Below are 15211 nucleotides of genomic sequence, written 5' to 3' on the forward strand. Positions count from 1 at the left end.
GCTACCCAATATCCACCATAGAAATATACACACACAGAACCAACACACACACATATACAATTGAACAAATATTTCATGAAATAATGTTTACCCTTATTAAGGGTGATGCACTGAAAATTTTTATACTGTTCTATGTCATTCTTTTATTATTATTTTTTAATTCCTTACATCTCTCTGGGCCTCAGTTTCCCCATCAGGAACATGCTGATCTCAACATCCTAGAATCTGCTCTAAGTTGATGCCCCACCCCCTGACTCAGCGAAGGCAGGACTTCTCTCTGGCCCTTCTCCCCCTTTTCCGCTCCCTGTTCCTCAGAAGTGGCCCAGGGAAAAGGGAAAAGGGAAAAGGCAGGTCTCTGCAGGCAGGAGAGTGTGATTCAGGGCAGGGCAGAGGGAGGGAAAGAGAGAGGCCCGCCCTCTAGTAGGAAATGAGACCGGGTAAGAATAATACTTTATAAGCCTGCCGACCTCTTTCTCCTCCCATGCCCTGGCCACCTTCCAGCCTCCTCCGTCCAGTCTCCTCCCCTCCCAGAGAGTCCTCACTTCTTTTTCCCCTAGGCTGCAGTCAGCCGGAGGCCCCAGCGTGCCAGAGCCAAGAGCCCAGGTGGGGTCGAGAACCTCAGCTACAGGATGTTGACAACACTGCTGTCCCTGCTGCCACTACTGCTCCTGCCCCACTGGGCCCTCTGCAGCCAGGAAGCCTCAGATGGTGAGTCGAGGGCACATCTCGTGCCCTGGGATGGTTCTGGAGACTCTCAGCCTGTCTGGGTACACAGGCAAGACCAGAGGGGAGCTTATCCCACAGTGTCTGTGTCTGCAGCCCTGCTGGATCTCTCCAGGGGGCAGGCAGGTACCTGGGGACTGGTTCGTGTCCCAAAGCCAAGGTGAGGAAGCATAGTTCAGCCCCTGAGAAGGGGGAGATGCAGGAGGCTAGGGGGAAACAAGACTGGAAAAATGGGAAAGGGGCTTGTAGAAAGGGTGAGAGAATTAGCCGTGGGGAGAGAGGAAAGATGGGGCGAAGTCTAGAGAGGGAGGTCTGAGGGTGATGGTGGGTGGAGGTGAGTTTAGGGAAGATGGGAAGAGACTTAGGGATGAGACGAGAGATGGAAGGAATGAGAGAGACTGGGAGAACTGACGGGAGACTTGGGGAAAGACTGGGGCTGAGATCTGTGAGGCAGAAGAGGAGACTAGAGAAGGTGGAGGAAGACTGGGGGCAGCTGGTGAGGGGAAACCCAAGGGAGAGACAAGCTGTGGTTGATGGGAGAACTTGTGAAGGATCAGGCTGCCACAGTAGCTCCATTTAAGCAGGGAAGGGGAGTTACTGCCTTGCACCGTAATTGCACAGGGGCCTCGTCTCCCCTCTCCCACAGCCTCTGTAGCTTCAGTCTCCCCCTCAGAGAGGGAGCAAATAATAACCAGTATTCAATCAGTGCTCACTATGCTTAATACGTGTATTGACTCATTTCACTCCCACAAAATCTTTACAAGGTGGGTGATATTATTATCTCCATTTTACAAAGGAGGAGACTGGTCACAAAGCAGTTAAGAACCTTGTCTGGGGGTGACCCACACAGAAATACTTGTTCACATCTGCAGACACAGAGCACAACTTCTCAGATGCAAACGGGGACGAGACACATGCCCCCACGGAGATTTACAACGCCAGACGCATTCCCCCCTCAGACATTCTCTGGGCACCAACTCCATGCCAGGCCCTTAGTGGGTGTAGGAGGCAGAGATAACCAGACATGATTCCATAGCCTAGAGGAATGGAAGCCTGTGTGTTTGGAGCCAGTTATGCAGAATCCGGGATCGCGGAAACTGACCCACTGTGTCTGGGAGGGTAAAGAGGAGAAGCATTAGGAAAACTTCTTCAAGGAGAGGGCAACAGAGCTGGGTCTTAAAGCATAAACAGAAGTTTGCCAGGAGGCACAGCAACCCCGGCATGCTATTCACATGTCACCTGAAAGGTGGCATGATGGACTCCAAGTACTCTGAGGTACTATCTAAGCACAGGGAAGAGGCCAAAAAAGGCAGGCGGGGCCCAGTCTCCAGCAGCCTTGAATGTCAGGCTAAAGACTTTGGACTTGATTCTATGGACAGATATCCTATGGGGAGACAGTATAGTTGAGTGGCTAAGAGTGCTGGGCTCAGACTGCCTGCTAACCTTGACTCTGCTATGCCACTTTCACCTGTTTTCCACATGGACTGGGGTTAATAATAGTAGCTACTACACCAAGTTAATGGAAGGAAGGCACAAATAAGATAATGATGCATGTAAAGTACAGTGCCCAGGTCATAATAAGCACTTAATGGCTATTACTATTGTTGTTGTTGATAGGGGACTGTGTCCCTGGAGGATTTTTAGGCAGAAGGACATAATCTTATTTCTAGGCCAGGTGGAGGGCAGATTAGAAGGGGTGAGACTGAAAGATGAGTGGAGGGGGATGAGGAAGGAAGTTACTACTCCAGGACAGATGAGAACCACTGAGGCCTGAAGTGGGACAGTGGCAGAGGAGATAGAGAACAGGAGATGGAATTGGGACTTCATTGTAGGTCAGGATTTGTTAACCAACCGGAAATGGGGGGGTGGGGAGGAAGGGGTGAGAGAGAGAAAGCAGACCAGAGTGGCTCTTCCACTGACCGTCTGGATTATCCTGGGGCAAGTGGCTCCTGCACTTCTAGCCTCAGTTTCCTCATCTGTAAAAACAAAGATAATAACCCCTGACCTGCCTTCCTGGCAGGGTTCCTGAGAGCGTCAAATGGAAGGAAGGGTGGGAGGGCACTTTATGGTTTAGGAAGGGCCGAGAAGGTGGGCGGCCGACCTCTGGGTGGGGGGTTATTATCTCGGGTTACACGCCGACCCCTCCCACGCCGGCCTGGGCCCGACGCGCTGACTCCTGCCCCCAGGCCCGCGGTACCTCCACATGATCCAGGTCTCCTACTTCCGCAACCCCTCTCAAGTGTGGCACCGGGGCAACGCGACGCTGGGGGGAGTCCTGACGCACGTTCTGGAAGGCCCGGGCAACAACGTCTCGATCCAACAGCTGCAGCCCTTTCAGGAGCCCGAGAGCTGGGCTCTCACAAAGAACAGCCTGAATCGCTACCTGCAGGAGTTCCTGGGCCTGGTGCAGGTGGTGCACCACGAGCGGGGCGTGGCCTGTGAGTGACGCACGCAGGGGCGGGGGCTGGCGAGGGAGGGCCCTTGAGGTGGGGGGCGTGGCCTATGGGCGGGACATAACTGGGGGCCGGGTCTGTGGAAGAACCGGGCGGGGCCAAGTTCTGGGATGGGTGTCCTTGCCGGGCGTGGTCTTTTTGCCTTTGCTGATTGCTGGGTGGGAGATTGAGGCTGGAGAAGAGTGGGTGTCCTAGCTGACGTACTGTACTGTCCGTCAGGCCCTCTTCCTGCTGGCATGACCTCGGGGTAGTCCCTGTTAAAGAGGCCCTGTCCCTGATCCACCCTGCACCCTGAAAGCTCACTTCCCCCTGGCGGACATGCCCCGACACCTGACACCCTTCCACATATCCCCCTGACCCTGAATCCCACATCTACAGTTCCTCTGACCATTCGCTGCTTCCTGGGATGTGAGCTGCCTCCTGAGGGCTTGAAAGCCCGTGTCTTCTTTGAAGTGGCTGTGAATGGGAGCTCCTTTATGAATTTCCAACCGAAGACAGCCTCATGGACAGCAGGGCCTCAGGCACCTTCCAGTGTGGTCACCTACGCCCTGGAGCAGCTCAACAAGTACAATCGTACTCGGTACGAACTGCAGGAATTTCTGCAGGTCACCTGTGTGCAGTACGTGCAGAAACACATCACCGGGAACAACTCGAAAGGTATGGTGGGATCGGGGAGGGTCCTGTGTGTTGGGTGGTTCCAGGCAAATGCGTGGACCTGAAGGATGGATACCTTGAGCAACAGGAGGCCCAAGGCTGGCGGTTTGGGACAGAGTACACACACCTTACGTAAATTGGTGAACTAGCCCTCCCCGCCCCCCTTCCTTTGGGGAAGGGATTCCTTGGGGTTTGACTCAAACCATGGACTCCTTGGGGGTATGCTCTTCAAGCTAACTCTCCGCATGTTCTGCAGGAAGCCAAATAGGCCGCTCCTACACTTCGCTGGTCCTGGGCATCCTGGTGGGCTGTTTCATCATCACTGGAGTGGCTGTAGGCATCTTCTTGTACACAGGTGGACGGCGGCGGTGTTAATTACTCTCCAGCCCTCTCTGGAAAAGAGCTAGACTGATGGGGGCTGGCAAAGGAAGATCTCAGCTCACTGCAAAACTGTACAGTTTCTCTATCTGGGACATTATACTCCAGAAGATTTAGAGTGGCAGCTCATTTCTTCTCCAAGATCCGCCCACCAAGAGTTTGAGGGAGGGGAGGGGAGGAGCCTAGGTAGACAGGGTAGTTGGTTTGCTAAGAACCTAAGAACTGGCACCTTTGCTGAATTGGTCTGAGAAGTGAATGCTTATCTATATTTGTGGAAAACAGATGATGGAGTTGGGGCAACAGAGGTGGTCTGTGGCCCACCCATCTTGCAAAGACAGAATCACCTGAGGCGTTCAAAACACATAACCAAATAAAACAAGTCATCCACAACCCAAACAACCAACATTCAGTGCTTCCGGGTATGTTAGACTTGGGAAGGGACACTGGTATTATACAATAGAGGTAGAAATAACCAGAGAAATGATGGAAGTGTGCAATCGAAGTAATATGGGAGCAAGGAATTATTAATTAATCAATTAATAATAACATTAATAAAATTCCTTGCTTATGTATACACCATTATTACTTCCTCTACTTTGCAAAACTTTGGGGAAAGTAGCCTATACCCTTTGCTTCTGCTTCCTCCCCTCCCACTCTCTCTTCAACCCACTGCAATCTGACTTCTCTGTAAACTGCTCTAAGATCATCAATGACCTCTAATTGTGAAACCTTCATCTTCCATGATATCTGCAACATTTCACTTTATGGACTAGGACTCTCTTTTTACCCCAACTTCTGAGATAGCATACTTCTCATCTTTAAAAACTGTTCTGGCTGCTCAGTCAATCCCTTTGCCTATGTCGTCTTCCCCAATTCACCTTTGAAATATTGACTTCCTTAGAATTCCTTTTTTTGGCTCCTTTTGTTCCCCTTTAAACTGTACCCTTTCTGGTGACCTACTAACTTCCATGACTTCAAATACTGTCTCTATGTGGTGGTTTCCATGGGCAAACAATGTCATGGTGTCTTTGAGAGCATGTGTTTTGTCATAAGACAGGCTCGAGTTTTACCTCTATGAGCCAGGCATTTAACTTCTTCAAGTCTTAGTTTCTTCATAAACAAAAGGTATAATAAAATATACAAAAAGGGTATAATAAAAACAATACCTATCTCATAGAGGCATTATGAGTATTAAATGAGATAATATATATAAGGTAATATATATATACTCAATAAATATAGTCCTTGCTGCTGACCTCCAGACCCCCCCATTTGCCTTGCTTCTTGAAAATCATCTGTACCTTAATATTTTGCAGACATTTCAGAGTCAACATGTTCAAAATGAAATTCCATATCTGTCTCCCCAAACCTGGTCTCCCTCTTCTGTTTACTCTCAGTTAAACAGAATTACCATCAAATCATATCAATGTAGAGACCTCACTGTTAACCTTTATTTACTCCCTTTATTTACTCTGACCCACTGTATTTCTGATGAGCTGTGTTCATTCCAGAGCTCCTCACCAGGTTGGCTGGGTCTCTGTTGGATCTACACTACAGTCTGATTTCTTCCTCTATTCAATCCTGCTTCCTCCCCCTAGTTAATATCTTGCACCTCAAACCCTGTCTTGGCATCTGCTTCCAGAAGGCCCAACCTGTGATTGACAATCTCTCTCTCTGTCTCCAAATTGAGGAAGTCTATCAATCTTTTGACTGGACCATGGCAATAGCTCTTCCTCATTTTTCTCCTGGTCTCTAATTTCTCTAATCCTCTACATGGCAATAAAAATATATAGTTCTGAGCATGTCATTGTTCTGTTTTTCAAATTTCCCATATTTATTGAGCTAAATTCAGAATCTGCAAAATGACTGTCAAGGCCTCGTAAAATCTGGCCCCAACTTACTTTTCAAATTTTTTTCCCTACCACTTCTCTTCACCCAACTGTGCTTTAGATTTACCAATTTTAAAAGCATATTTTTAAATGACGGAAGTAATACAACAACAGTAGCAACACAGAGGTTTACAAAGAGAAAAGTGAAAGACTCCTGCTTTCCCCTTCTCCCCAAAACCTTACCTCAAAGGTATGCCAAGATTCTTAGTTGCAAGCAATAGAAATCAATTCTGCCAACTTAAGGGGGAAATAAATATATCGGAAGGCTATCAAGTAATCCTCAGAGTTTGGGGGAAGGCCAGCTAATCAAGCTCAGAAAATAGAACCAGGGATGACAAAGTCACAGCACAGGAATGGTCTAGTTAAGGATACCACAGCTGAAACCACTACCTTCATCACCACTGCATGGTGCCTTCTTAAATGAATACTACCCTGTCCCTTGTGTCTTACACTATTTGTTCAAGATTCAAGGTCCTGGTGGAAGCATTCAAATGGCCAGACCTATATCATGTTGCCTTTGCCATAGTTATAAGGAGGTGGTGGGGAGGGAAACTTTAAGTATCTTTGGCTTCTTTGAATTCAAACCCATGCCTTCATGTTCTAGAATTTATGCTTTTTCTAGTCTTTCTAAAACTAAGGGAATCAGAGGAATCTGAGGGGGAAGGGGTGGGATTTGTGGATGGGTAAGATATGACCATGCACAGATAGGAAACATAGATAGAATAGCTTAAATAATGGCTTAGAGTTAGAAAAAAGCAGAGTAAATTTTAGGAAGGATAACCAGCCCAGTGGGACTGGAGAATAGAGAAGAATGGTGGAAAATGAGACTGGAAAGCAGGCTGGGGTTTCATTGTACTGGACCTCTAAAGCCTGGTGAAAGAGTGTGTTTTTTAGGTGGTAAAAACCTGGGGAATTATCAAAGCTGGTTGGATAGAAAACTGCTGAAGTCTCCTTTCCCCTTTCAGCTGCATTGCGTTTTTCTTTTGGCTGTGCCCTGCTGCATGTGGGATCTTATTTCCCTGACCAGGGATGGAACTGCGCCCCCTGCAGTGGAAGTGCGGAGTCTTAACCACTGGACCACCATGGAAGTCCTCAGCTACTTTGTAAAAAAGGGGCTTCAGATAGACTGAGACCCATCGACCCCAAGCTTAAAGACCTGGCCTTGACACTGTTCAGATCAAGACTAGACTAGGCCTGGGACTTCCCTGGTGGCGCAGTGGTTAAGACTCCGTGCTCCTAATGCATGGGGCTCGGGTTCAATCCCTGGTCAGAGAACTAGATCCCACACGCATGACACAACTAAGAGTTCGCATGCCACAACTAAGGAGCCAGCAAGCCGCAACTAAGGAGCCCACAAGCTACAACTAAGGAGCCCGCCTGCTGCAACTAAACCCGGCGCAACCAAATAAATAAATAAATAAATAAATTTTTAAAAAAGTCTAGACTAGGCCTTCTCCCAAGTTAGGGAGCAAAAGGGAAAGGAGAATGTGGGAAGAAGTCAGCCTGGAAAAGAGTGAAATCTTGGAGAGTGGGTCAGATGTACTCAGGCTCTGAGATATTACATCACCCCATTTCATCAATGCTGGAACCGCGGTATTTCAGACCTTCACCAACTCTAACTTAGACTATTAGAATCAGAGCTTACTCTCTTTTAGTCCCCTCAAAAAGTTGCCCTCAGAATGTTTTTTCTAAAACATGCTAGTCTTCTGCTCAGAATTCTTTAGTTCTTCTATTGTCTATAGGATAAAATTTAAACTCCTTAGTATGGAGTTGAAGACCATCCACAATCCAGCACCAACCTATCTTTTCTCTGGCTTCGTCTTCAACCCTTCTGTCTTAGTCTGTTCAGACTGGGTGGCTTAAACAACAAGCATTTATTTCTCACAGTTCTGGAAGCTAGGAAGTCCAAGATCGAGATGCTGGCATATTCGGTGTCTGATGAGGGCCCACTTCTTGGTTCACAGGTGGCCATCTTCTCAGTGTCCTCATAAGGTGGAAGGGGGGAGGGAGCTCTCCAGGGTCTCTCTTTTAAGGGTACTTATCCCATTCATGAGTGTTCTACCCTCATAACCTAATCACCTCCCAAAGGCCCCACCTCCAAATATCATCACATTGGGGATTAGGTTTCAACAGATGAACTGGGGAGGTGAGCACAAACATTCAGTCTATAGTACCCTTCCTCTCTCTCAACCTACCTTCTAGCCCCTCCAAACCACCTTTGTTTTCTCCAACATACCTTGTCCTTTCTGGTCATGCCATTTCATGTCATATTCTTTTCTCTCCCTGGCAAACTCCTATTCAACAATAATAGTTACAGAGTTCAGTACTCCATTTTTTTTTTAATTAATTAATTAATTTATTTATTTTTGGCTGTGTTGGGTCTTCGTTTCTGTGCGAGGGCTTTCTCTAGTTGTGGCAAGCGGGGGCCACTCTCTTCATCGCGGTGCGCGGGCCTCTCACTTCCGCGGCCTCTCTTGTTGCGGAGCACAGGCTCCAGACGCGCAGGCTCAGCAGTTGTGGCTCACGGGCCTAGTTGCTCCGTGGCATGTGGGATCTTCCCAGACCAGGGCTCGAACCCGTGTCCCCTGCATTGGCAGGCAGACTCTCAACCACTGTGCCACCAGGGAAGCCCAATACTCCATTTTTAATAATGGCAGAAAATCAATAATGACACAGAAGACTTGAACAACACTATAAACCAACTAGACGCATCTATAGGATACTCCATCTAACAACAGCAGAATATACATTCTTCTCAAGCACACATGGACAATTTTCAAGGACAGATCATGTGTTAGGCCATGAAACAAGTCTCAATATTTTAAAAAGAAAGTCATTAAAGGCATGTTCTCTGACCACAGTGGAATTAAATTAGAAATCAACAATAAAAGGAAATTTGGAAAATTCACAAATTTGCATGTAAACAACACATTCCTAAATTTTAAAATGGGTCAAAAAAATTATGAGGTAAACTAGAAAATAGTTTGAGGTGAATGAAAACAAAAACTCAACATATGAAAACCTATGAGATGTAGCTAGATTAATTAGAAATGGGGGAAATGTATAGGTTTAAGTGCCTATATTAAAAAAGAAGAAATATCTCAAATCAATAACCTAACCTTCCACCTAAAGAAGCTAGAAAAAGAGGAGCAACCTAAACCTAAATCAAGCAGGAGAATGGAAGTAATAAGAATTAGAGCAGATAAGTGAAATAGAGACTAAAAAAAAATAAAGAAAATCAACAAAATGAAAAGTTGATTTTTGAAAAGATAAACAAATTTGACAAAACTTTAACTAGACTTATCACGAAAAAAAGAGAGAAGATCAAATTACAAATATCATTACAGAAATAAAAATGATTATAAGGAATACTACAAACAACTGTATGCCAACAAACCAGACAACGTTGATGAAACTGACAAATTCCTAGAAAAACACAAACAATCAACACAGACTAAGAAGAAATAGAAAATCTAAATAGACTTATAACAAGTAAAGATGTTGAATTAGTAATTTTAAACGTCCCACAAAGAAAAGCCCAGGCCCAAATTAATTCACTGGTGAATTCCACCACATTTAAAGAAGAATTAACATTAATCCTTGATAAACTCTTCCAAAAAACAGAAAAGGGAACACTCTCCAGGTCATTCTATGAGGCCAGTATTACTTTGAGACCAAAACCATATAGATAGATTATAAGACAACTACAAATATCTTATAGACATGAAAATCCTCAACAAATTCTAACAAATTGAATCCAACAACATATAAAAAGGATGATATTCCGTGAACAAGGGAGGTTTATCCCAAGGATGCAAAATTGGCTCAATATATGAAAATCAGTCAGTGTAATACACCATATCAATAAAATAAAGGACAAAATCAACATGATCATCTCAATAGACGCAGAAAAAGCATTTGTTATAATCCAATACCCTGTATGATAAAAACACTCAACAAACTAGAAACAGAAGGGAACTTATTCAACCTGATAAATGTTATCTACAGAAAAACCCACAGCTAACACCATACTTAACCTTTTCCCTAAAATCAGAAACAAGACAAGAATTTCTGCTCTCCCTACTTTTTTTTCAACATTGTACTTGAGGTTCTAGCCTGAGCAACCAGGCAAGAGTAAAATCAGGCAAGATAAAAGGCACCTGTATTAGAAGGGAAGAAGTAAAAGTATATCTATTCAGAAATGACATGATTTTATATATGGAAAATCCTAAAGAATGTACTAAAAAAAACAATTAGAGCTAATAACAAGTTTAGCAATGTTGCAGGATACAAGATCAATATATAAAAACCAATTGTAGGGAAAAGAATCTGAAAAAGAATAGATATATGTGTATGTATAACTAAGTCATTTTTCTGTACACCCGAAACTAACACAACATTGTAAATCAAATATACCCCAATATAAAATAAAATAATATTTTTAAAAAATAAAATAAAATATTGATAAAAAACATTTGTATCTCTATGCACTAGCAATAAACAATCCAATAATGAAATTAAGAAGAGAAATCTATTTATAATAGCATGAAAAAGAATAAAATACTTAAGAATAAATTTAACAAAAGGAGCATAAGATCTACACACTGAAAACTACAAATCCTTATTGAAAGAAATTAAAGAAGGCCTAGATAAATTAACAAATCCTGCATTCCTTGGTCAGAGACTTAATATGTTAAGGCAGCAATACTACCCAAACTAATCTACAGATTCAATGCAGTCCCTATTAAAATTCATATGGAAGTGCAAGGGACCCAAAATAGCTCCCAAAACTATCTTGAAAAAAAAGTTGAGGACTCACACTTCTTGACTTAAAAACTGACTACAAAGCTACAATCATCAACACAGTGTTTTACTGGCATAACAAGAGATATATAGATCAGTGGAAAAAGACTGAGACTCCAGAAATAAACCCTTATGTTGTGGTCAATTGACTTCCTACAATTTGCTAAAGTAATTCAATGGAGAAGGAATAATTTTTTCAACAAATGGTGCTGGGACAACTGTATATCAACATGCAAAAGAATGAAGTTGGGATCCCAACCTCACGCTCTAAACACAAATTAACTCAAAATGGATCAAAGTACTAAATATAAGATCTAAAGTCATTAAACTCTTAGAAGAAAACACAAGTGCAAATACTGCCCTTAGATTAGGCAATGGTTTCTTAGATATGATAAAAAAGTATAAGCAACAAAAGAAAAAAAATAGATAAATTGCAATTCTTCAAAATAAAATACTTTGGTGCTTCACAGGACACTATCAAAGTGGAAACATGTCCCACAGAATAGAAGAACATATTTGTAAATCATATATCTCATAAGGATCTAGTATTGAGAATATATAAAAAGCTCTTACAACACAAAAATAAAAAGACAGATAACCCAATTTTAAAATAGGCAAAGGATTTGAATAGGCATTTATTAAAGAATATATACCAGTAGTCAAAAGCACATGAAAAGAGGCTCAACACCATTAGTCATTAAGGAAATGTAAATCAAGACTATAATGAGATACCATTTCACACCATCAAAAATGGCTAAAATTAAAAACGACAGACAATAAACAAGTGTTGGTGAGGTCGTGGAGAAAGTGGAACCCTAAGATATTGCTGGTGGAAATGTAAAATGGTACAGCCACTTCGGAAAACATTTGACAGTTCCCAAAAAGTTAAACGCAGATTTACCAATTGACTCAGCAATTCCATTCCTGTTATGTACTCAAGAGAACTGAAAACATGTCTACACAGATACTTGTACATGAATGTTCATAGCAGCGCTATTCATAACAGCCAAAGGGTGGAAACAATCCAAATACCTATCAATTGATGAATGGATAAACAAATTGTGGTATATTTCTACAATAGAATACTCTGCAAGCATAAAAATGAATGAAGCATTGATACATGCTACAATATGAATGAGCCTTTAAAACATTACAATAAATGAAAGAAGCCAGTCACAAAGAACCACATCTTGTATGATTCCATTTACATGAAATGTCCAGAATAGGAAATCCATAGATATAAAAAGTAGATTAGTGGTGCCTAGTGCTGGGAGGAGGAGGTGGTGACAGAAAGTGACTGCTAAAGGACACAGGGTTATTTTGGGGGTGATGAAAATATTCTAAACTTAGACTGTGATGATGGATGCATCATAGTTAAACATTGAACTGCATACTTTAAATGGATGAATTTTATGGTATGTGAATTATATCTCAATACAGGTGTACCTTGTTTTATTGTATTTTGCTTTATTGCACCTCACAGATATTGCAGATTTTACAAACTGAAGGTTTGTGGCAACCCTGCATTGAGCAAGTCTATCAGAGCCATTTTTCCAACGGCGTTTGCTTACCTCCTGTCTCTGTGTCTCATTTTGGTACTTCTCACAGTATTTCAACTTTTTCATTATTATTACCTCTATTCTGGTCATCTGTGATCAGTGACCTTTGATGTTACTACTGTAATTGTTTGGGGGCTCCATGAACTGTGTTATATAAGATGGCGAACTTATTAAATGTTGTGTGTGTTCTGACTGCTCCACCAACTGACTGTTCCTCTGTCTCACACCCTCTCCTTGGGCCTCCCTATTCCCTGGGACACAACAACATTGAAATTAGGCCAATAATAATCCTACAATGGCTTCTAAGTGTTCAAGCGAAAGGAAAAGTTGCATGCCTCTCACTTTAAATCAAAAACTAGAAATTATTAAGCTTAGTGAGGAAAGCATATTGAAAGCCAAAATAGGCTGAGAGCTAGACCTCTTGTACCAAACAGTTAGCTAAGTTGTGAATACAAAGGAAAAGTTCTTGAAGGAAATTAAAAGCACTACTCCAGTAGCACATGAATGATAAGGAAGTGAAACAGCCTTATTGCTGATATGGAGAAAGTTTATTCTGGAGAGATGATCAGACCAGCCACAACGTTCCCTTGAGCCAAAGCCTCATCCAGAGTAAAGCCCTAACTCTCTTCAATTCTATGAAGGCTGAGGGAGGTGAGGAACTACAGAAGAAAAGTTTGAAGCTAGCAAATGTTAGTTCATGAGGTTGAGGAGAGAAGCCATCTCTGCAACATAAAAGTGCAAGTAAAGCTACCAGTGCTGATGTAGAAGCTGCAGCAAGTTATCCAGAAGATGTAGCTAAGATAATTAAAGAAGGTGGCTACACTAAACAACAGATTTTCCATGTAGATGATACAACCTTATATTGGAAGATGCCGTCTAGGGCTCTCATAGCTAGAGAGGAGAAGTCAATGCTTGGCTTTAAAGCTTCAAAAGACAGGCTGACTCTCGTTAGGGCCTAATGCACCTGGTAATTTTAAATCGAAGCCATGGTCATTTACCATCCTGAAAATCCAAGGGCCCTTATGAATTATGCTAAACCTACTCTGCCTGTGCTCTATAAATAGAACAACAAAGCCTGGATGACAGCACATCTGTTTACAACAGGGTTTACTGTATATTTTAAGCCCACTGTTAAGACCTATTGCTCAGGAAAAAAAAAAAGGATTCCTCTCAAAATATTACTGCTCATTAATGCACCTGGTCACCCAAGAGCTCTGATGGAGATGGACAGTGAGATTAATGTCATTTTTTTAAATATACTCTGCTTGTTGACACTTTCTTTCTTTTTTTAATTGAGATTAATGTTATTTTCATGCCTGCTGACACAACAGCCATTCTGTAGTCCATGGATCAAGGAGTCATTTCAACTTTCAACTTTATTTATTTATTTTTTTTAGAATTTTATGTATCTATGTATTTATTTTATTTATTAATTTTTGGCTGCACTGGGTCTTCATTGCTACTCGCGGGTTTTCTCTAGTTGCTGCGAGCGGGGGCTACTCTTTGTTGAGGTGCGCAGGCTTCTCATTGCGGTGGCTTCTCTTGTTGTGGAGCACGGACTCTAGGCCCACAGGCTTCAGTAGTTGTGGCACGTGGGCTCAGTAGTTGTGGCTCGCGAGCTTAGTTGCTCCGTGGCATGTGGGATCTTCCCGGACCAGGGCTCGAACCCGTGTCCCCTGCATTGGCAGGCGGATTCTTAACCACTACGCCACCAGGCAAGCCCTCAACTTTCTTTATTTAAGAAATATTTTCGGGGCTTCCCTGGTGGCGCAGTGGTTAAGAATACGCCTGCCAATGCAGGGGACACGGGTTCGAGCCCTGGTCTGGGAAGATCCCACATGCCGCGGAGCAACTAAGCCCATGCTCCACAACTACTGATCCTGCGCTCTAGAGCCCACAAGCCACAACTACTGAAGCCCACGTGCCACAACTACTGAAGCCTGCGCACCTAGAGCCCGTGCTCCGCAACAAGAGAAGCCACCACAATGAGAAGCCCGCACACCACAACAAAGAGTAGCCCCTGCTCTCCACAACTAGAGAAATCCTGCGCGCAACAACAAAGACCCAACTTAGCCAAAAATAAATAAATAAATTTATTTTTTTAAAAAAGAAATATTTTCCGTAAGCCTATAGCTGCCATAGTAGTGATTTCTCTGATGGATCTGGGCAAAGTCAGTTAAAAACCTTCTGGAAAGGATTTACCATTCTAGATGCCATTAAGAACATTAAAGGGGTTAGGCAACACTAACAGGAATTTGGAAGAAGTTGATTCCAACCCTCATGGGTGACTTTGAAGGGTTCAAGACTTCAGCAGAGAAAGTAACTGCATATGGTGTGGAAATAGCAAAACAACCTGAATTAGAAGTGGAGCCTGAAGATGGGACTGAATTGCTGCAATCTCATGATAAAACTTGACCAGACGAGGAGTTGCTTCTTACAGATGAGCAAATAAAGTAGTTTCTTGAGATGAAATCTACTCTTGGTGAAGATGCTTTGAAGATAATGATTTAGAGTATTACATCAACTTAGTTGATAAAGCAGAGGCAGCGTTTGAGAGGACTGCCTCTGATTTGGAAAGAAGTTCTACTGTGGGTAAAATGCTATCAAACAGCATTGCCTGCTACAGAGAAATCGTTCATGAACTGAAGAGTCAATGAATGTGGCAGACATCACTGCTGTCTTATTTTAAGACATCGCCGCAGCCACCCAAGCTTCAGCAACCACCACCCTGATCAGTCAGCAGCCATCGCAT

General features: G+C 43.2%; 1 protein-coding gene across 4 annotated transcripts; it reads left to right on the forward strand.

The window, feature by feature from the left end:
- Positions 1 to 322: 322 nt before the first annotated feature.
- On the forward strand, positions 323 to 12635 carry PROCR (protein C receptor). Of its 4 annotated transcripts, XM_007193237.2 has the most exons (5): positions 323 to 437; positions 558 to 708; positions 2910 to 3161; positions 3555 to 3833; positions 4087 to 4598. In XM_007193237.2, the coding sequence occupies exons 2-5, from the start codon at positions 630 to 632 to the stop codon at positions 4203 to 4205; spliced, it is 729 nt and encodes a 242-aa protein (XP_007193299.1). In that variant the 5' UTR covers positions 323 to 437; positions 558 to 629; the 3' UTR covers positions 4206 to 4598. The 4 variants fall into 4 exon arrangements, with proteins under 4 accessions (XP_007193299.1, XP_057385530.1, XP_007193298.1 ...); XM_057529547.1 differs by lacking the exons at positions 323 to 437; positions 4087 to 4598 and adding an exon at positions 12384 to 12635 and having other exon boundaries at positions 476 to 708; XM_007193236.2 differs by lacking the exon at positions 323 to 437 and having other exon boundaries at positions 476 to 708.
- Positions 12636 to 15211: the final 2576 nt, after the last annotated feature.

Source organism: Balaenoptera acutorostrata, chromosome 15 (assembly GCF_949987535.1).
Source record: "Balaenoptera acutorostrata chromosome 15, mBalAcu1.1, whole genome shotgun sequence".
Taxonomy (NCBI): domain Eukaryota; kingdom Metazoa; phylum Chordata; class Mammalia; order Artiodactyla; family Balaenopteridae; genus Balaenoptera; species Balaenoptera acutorostrata.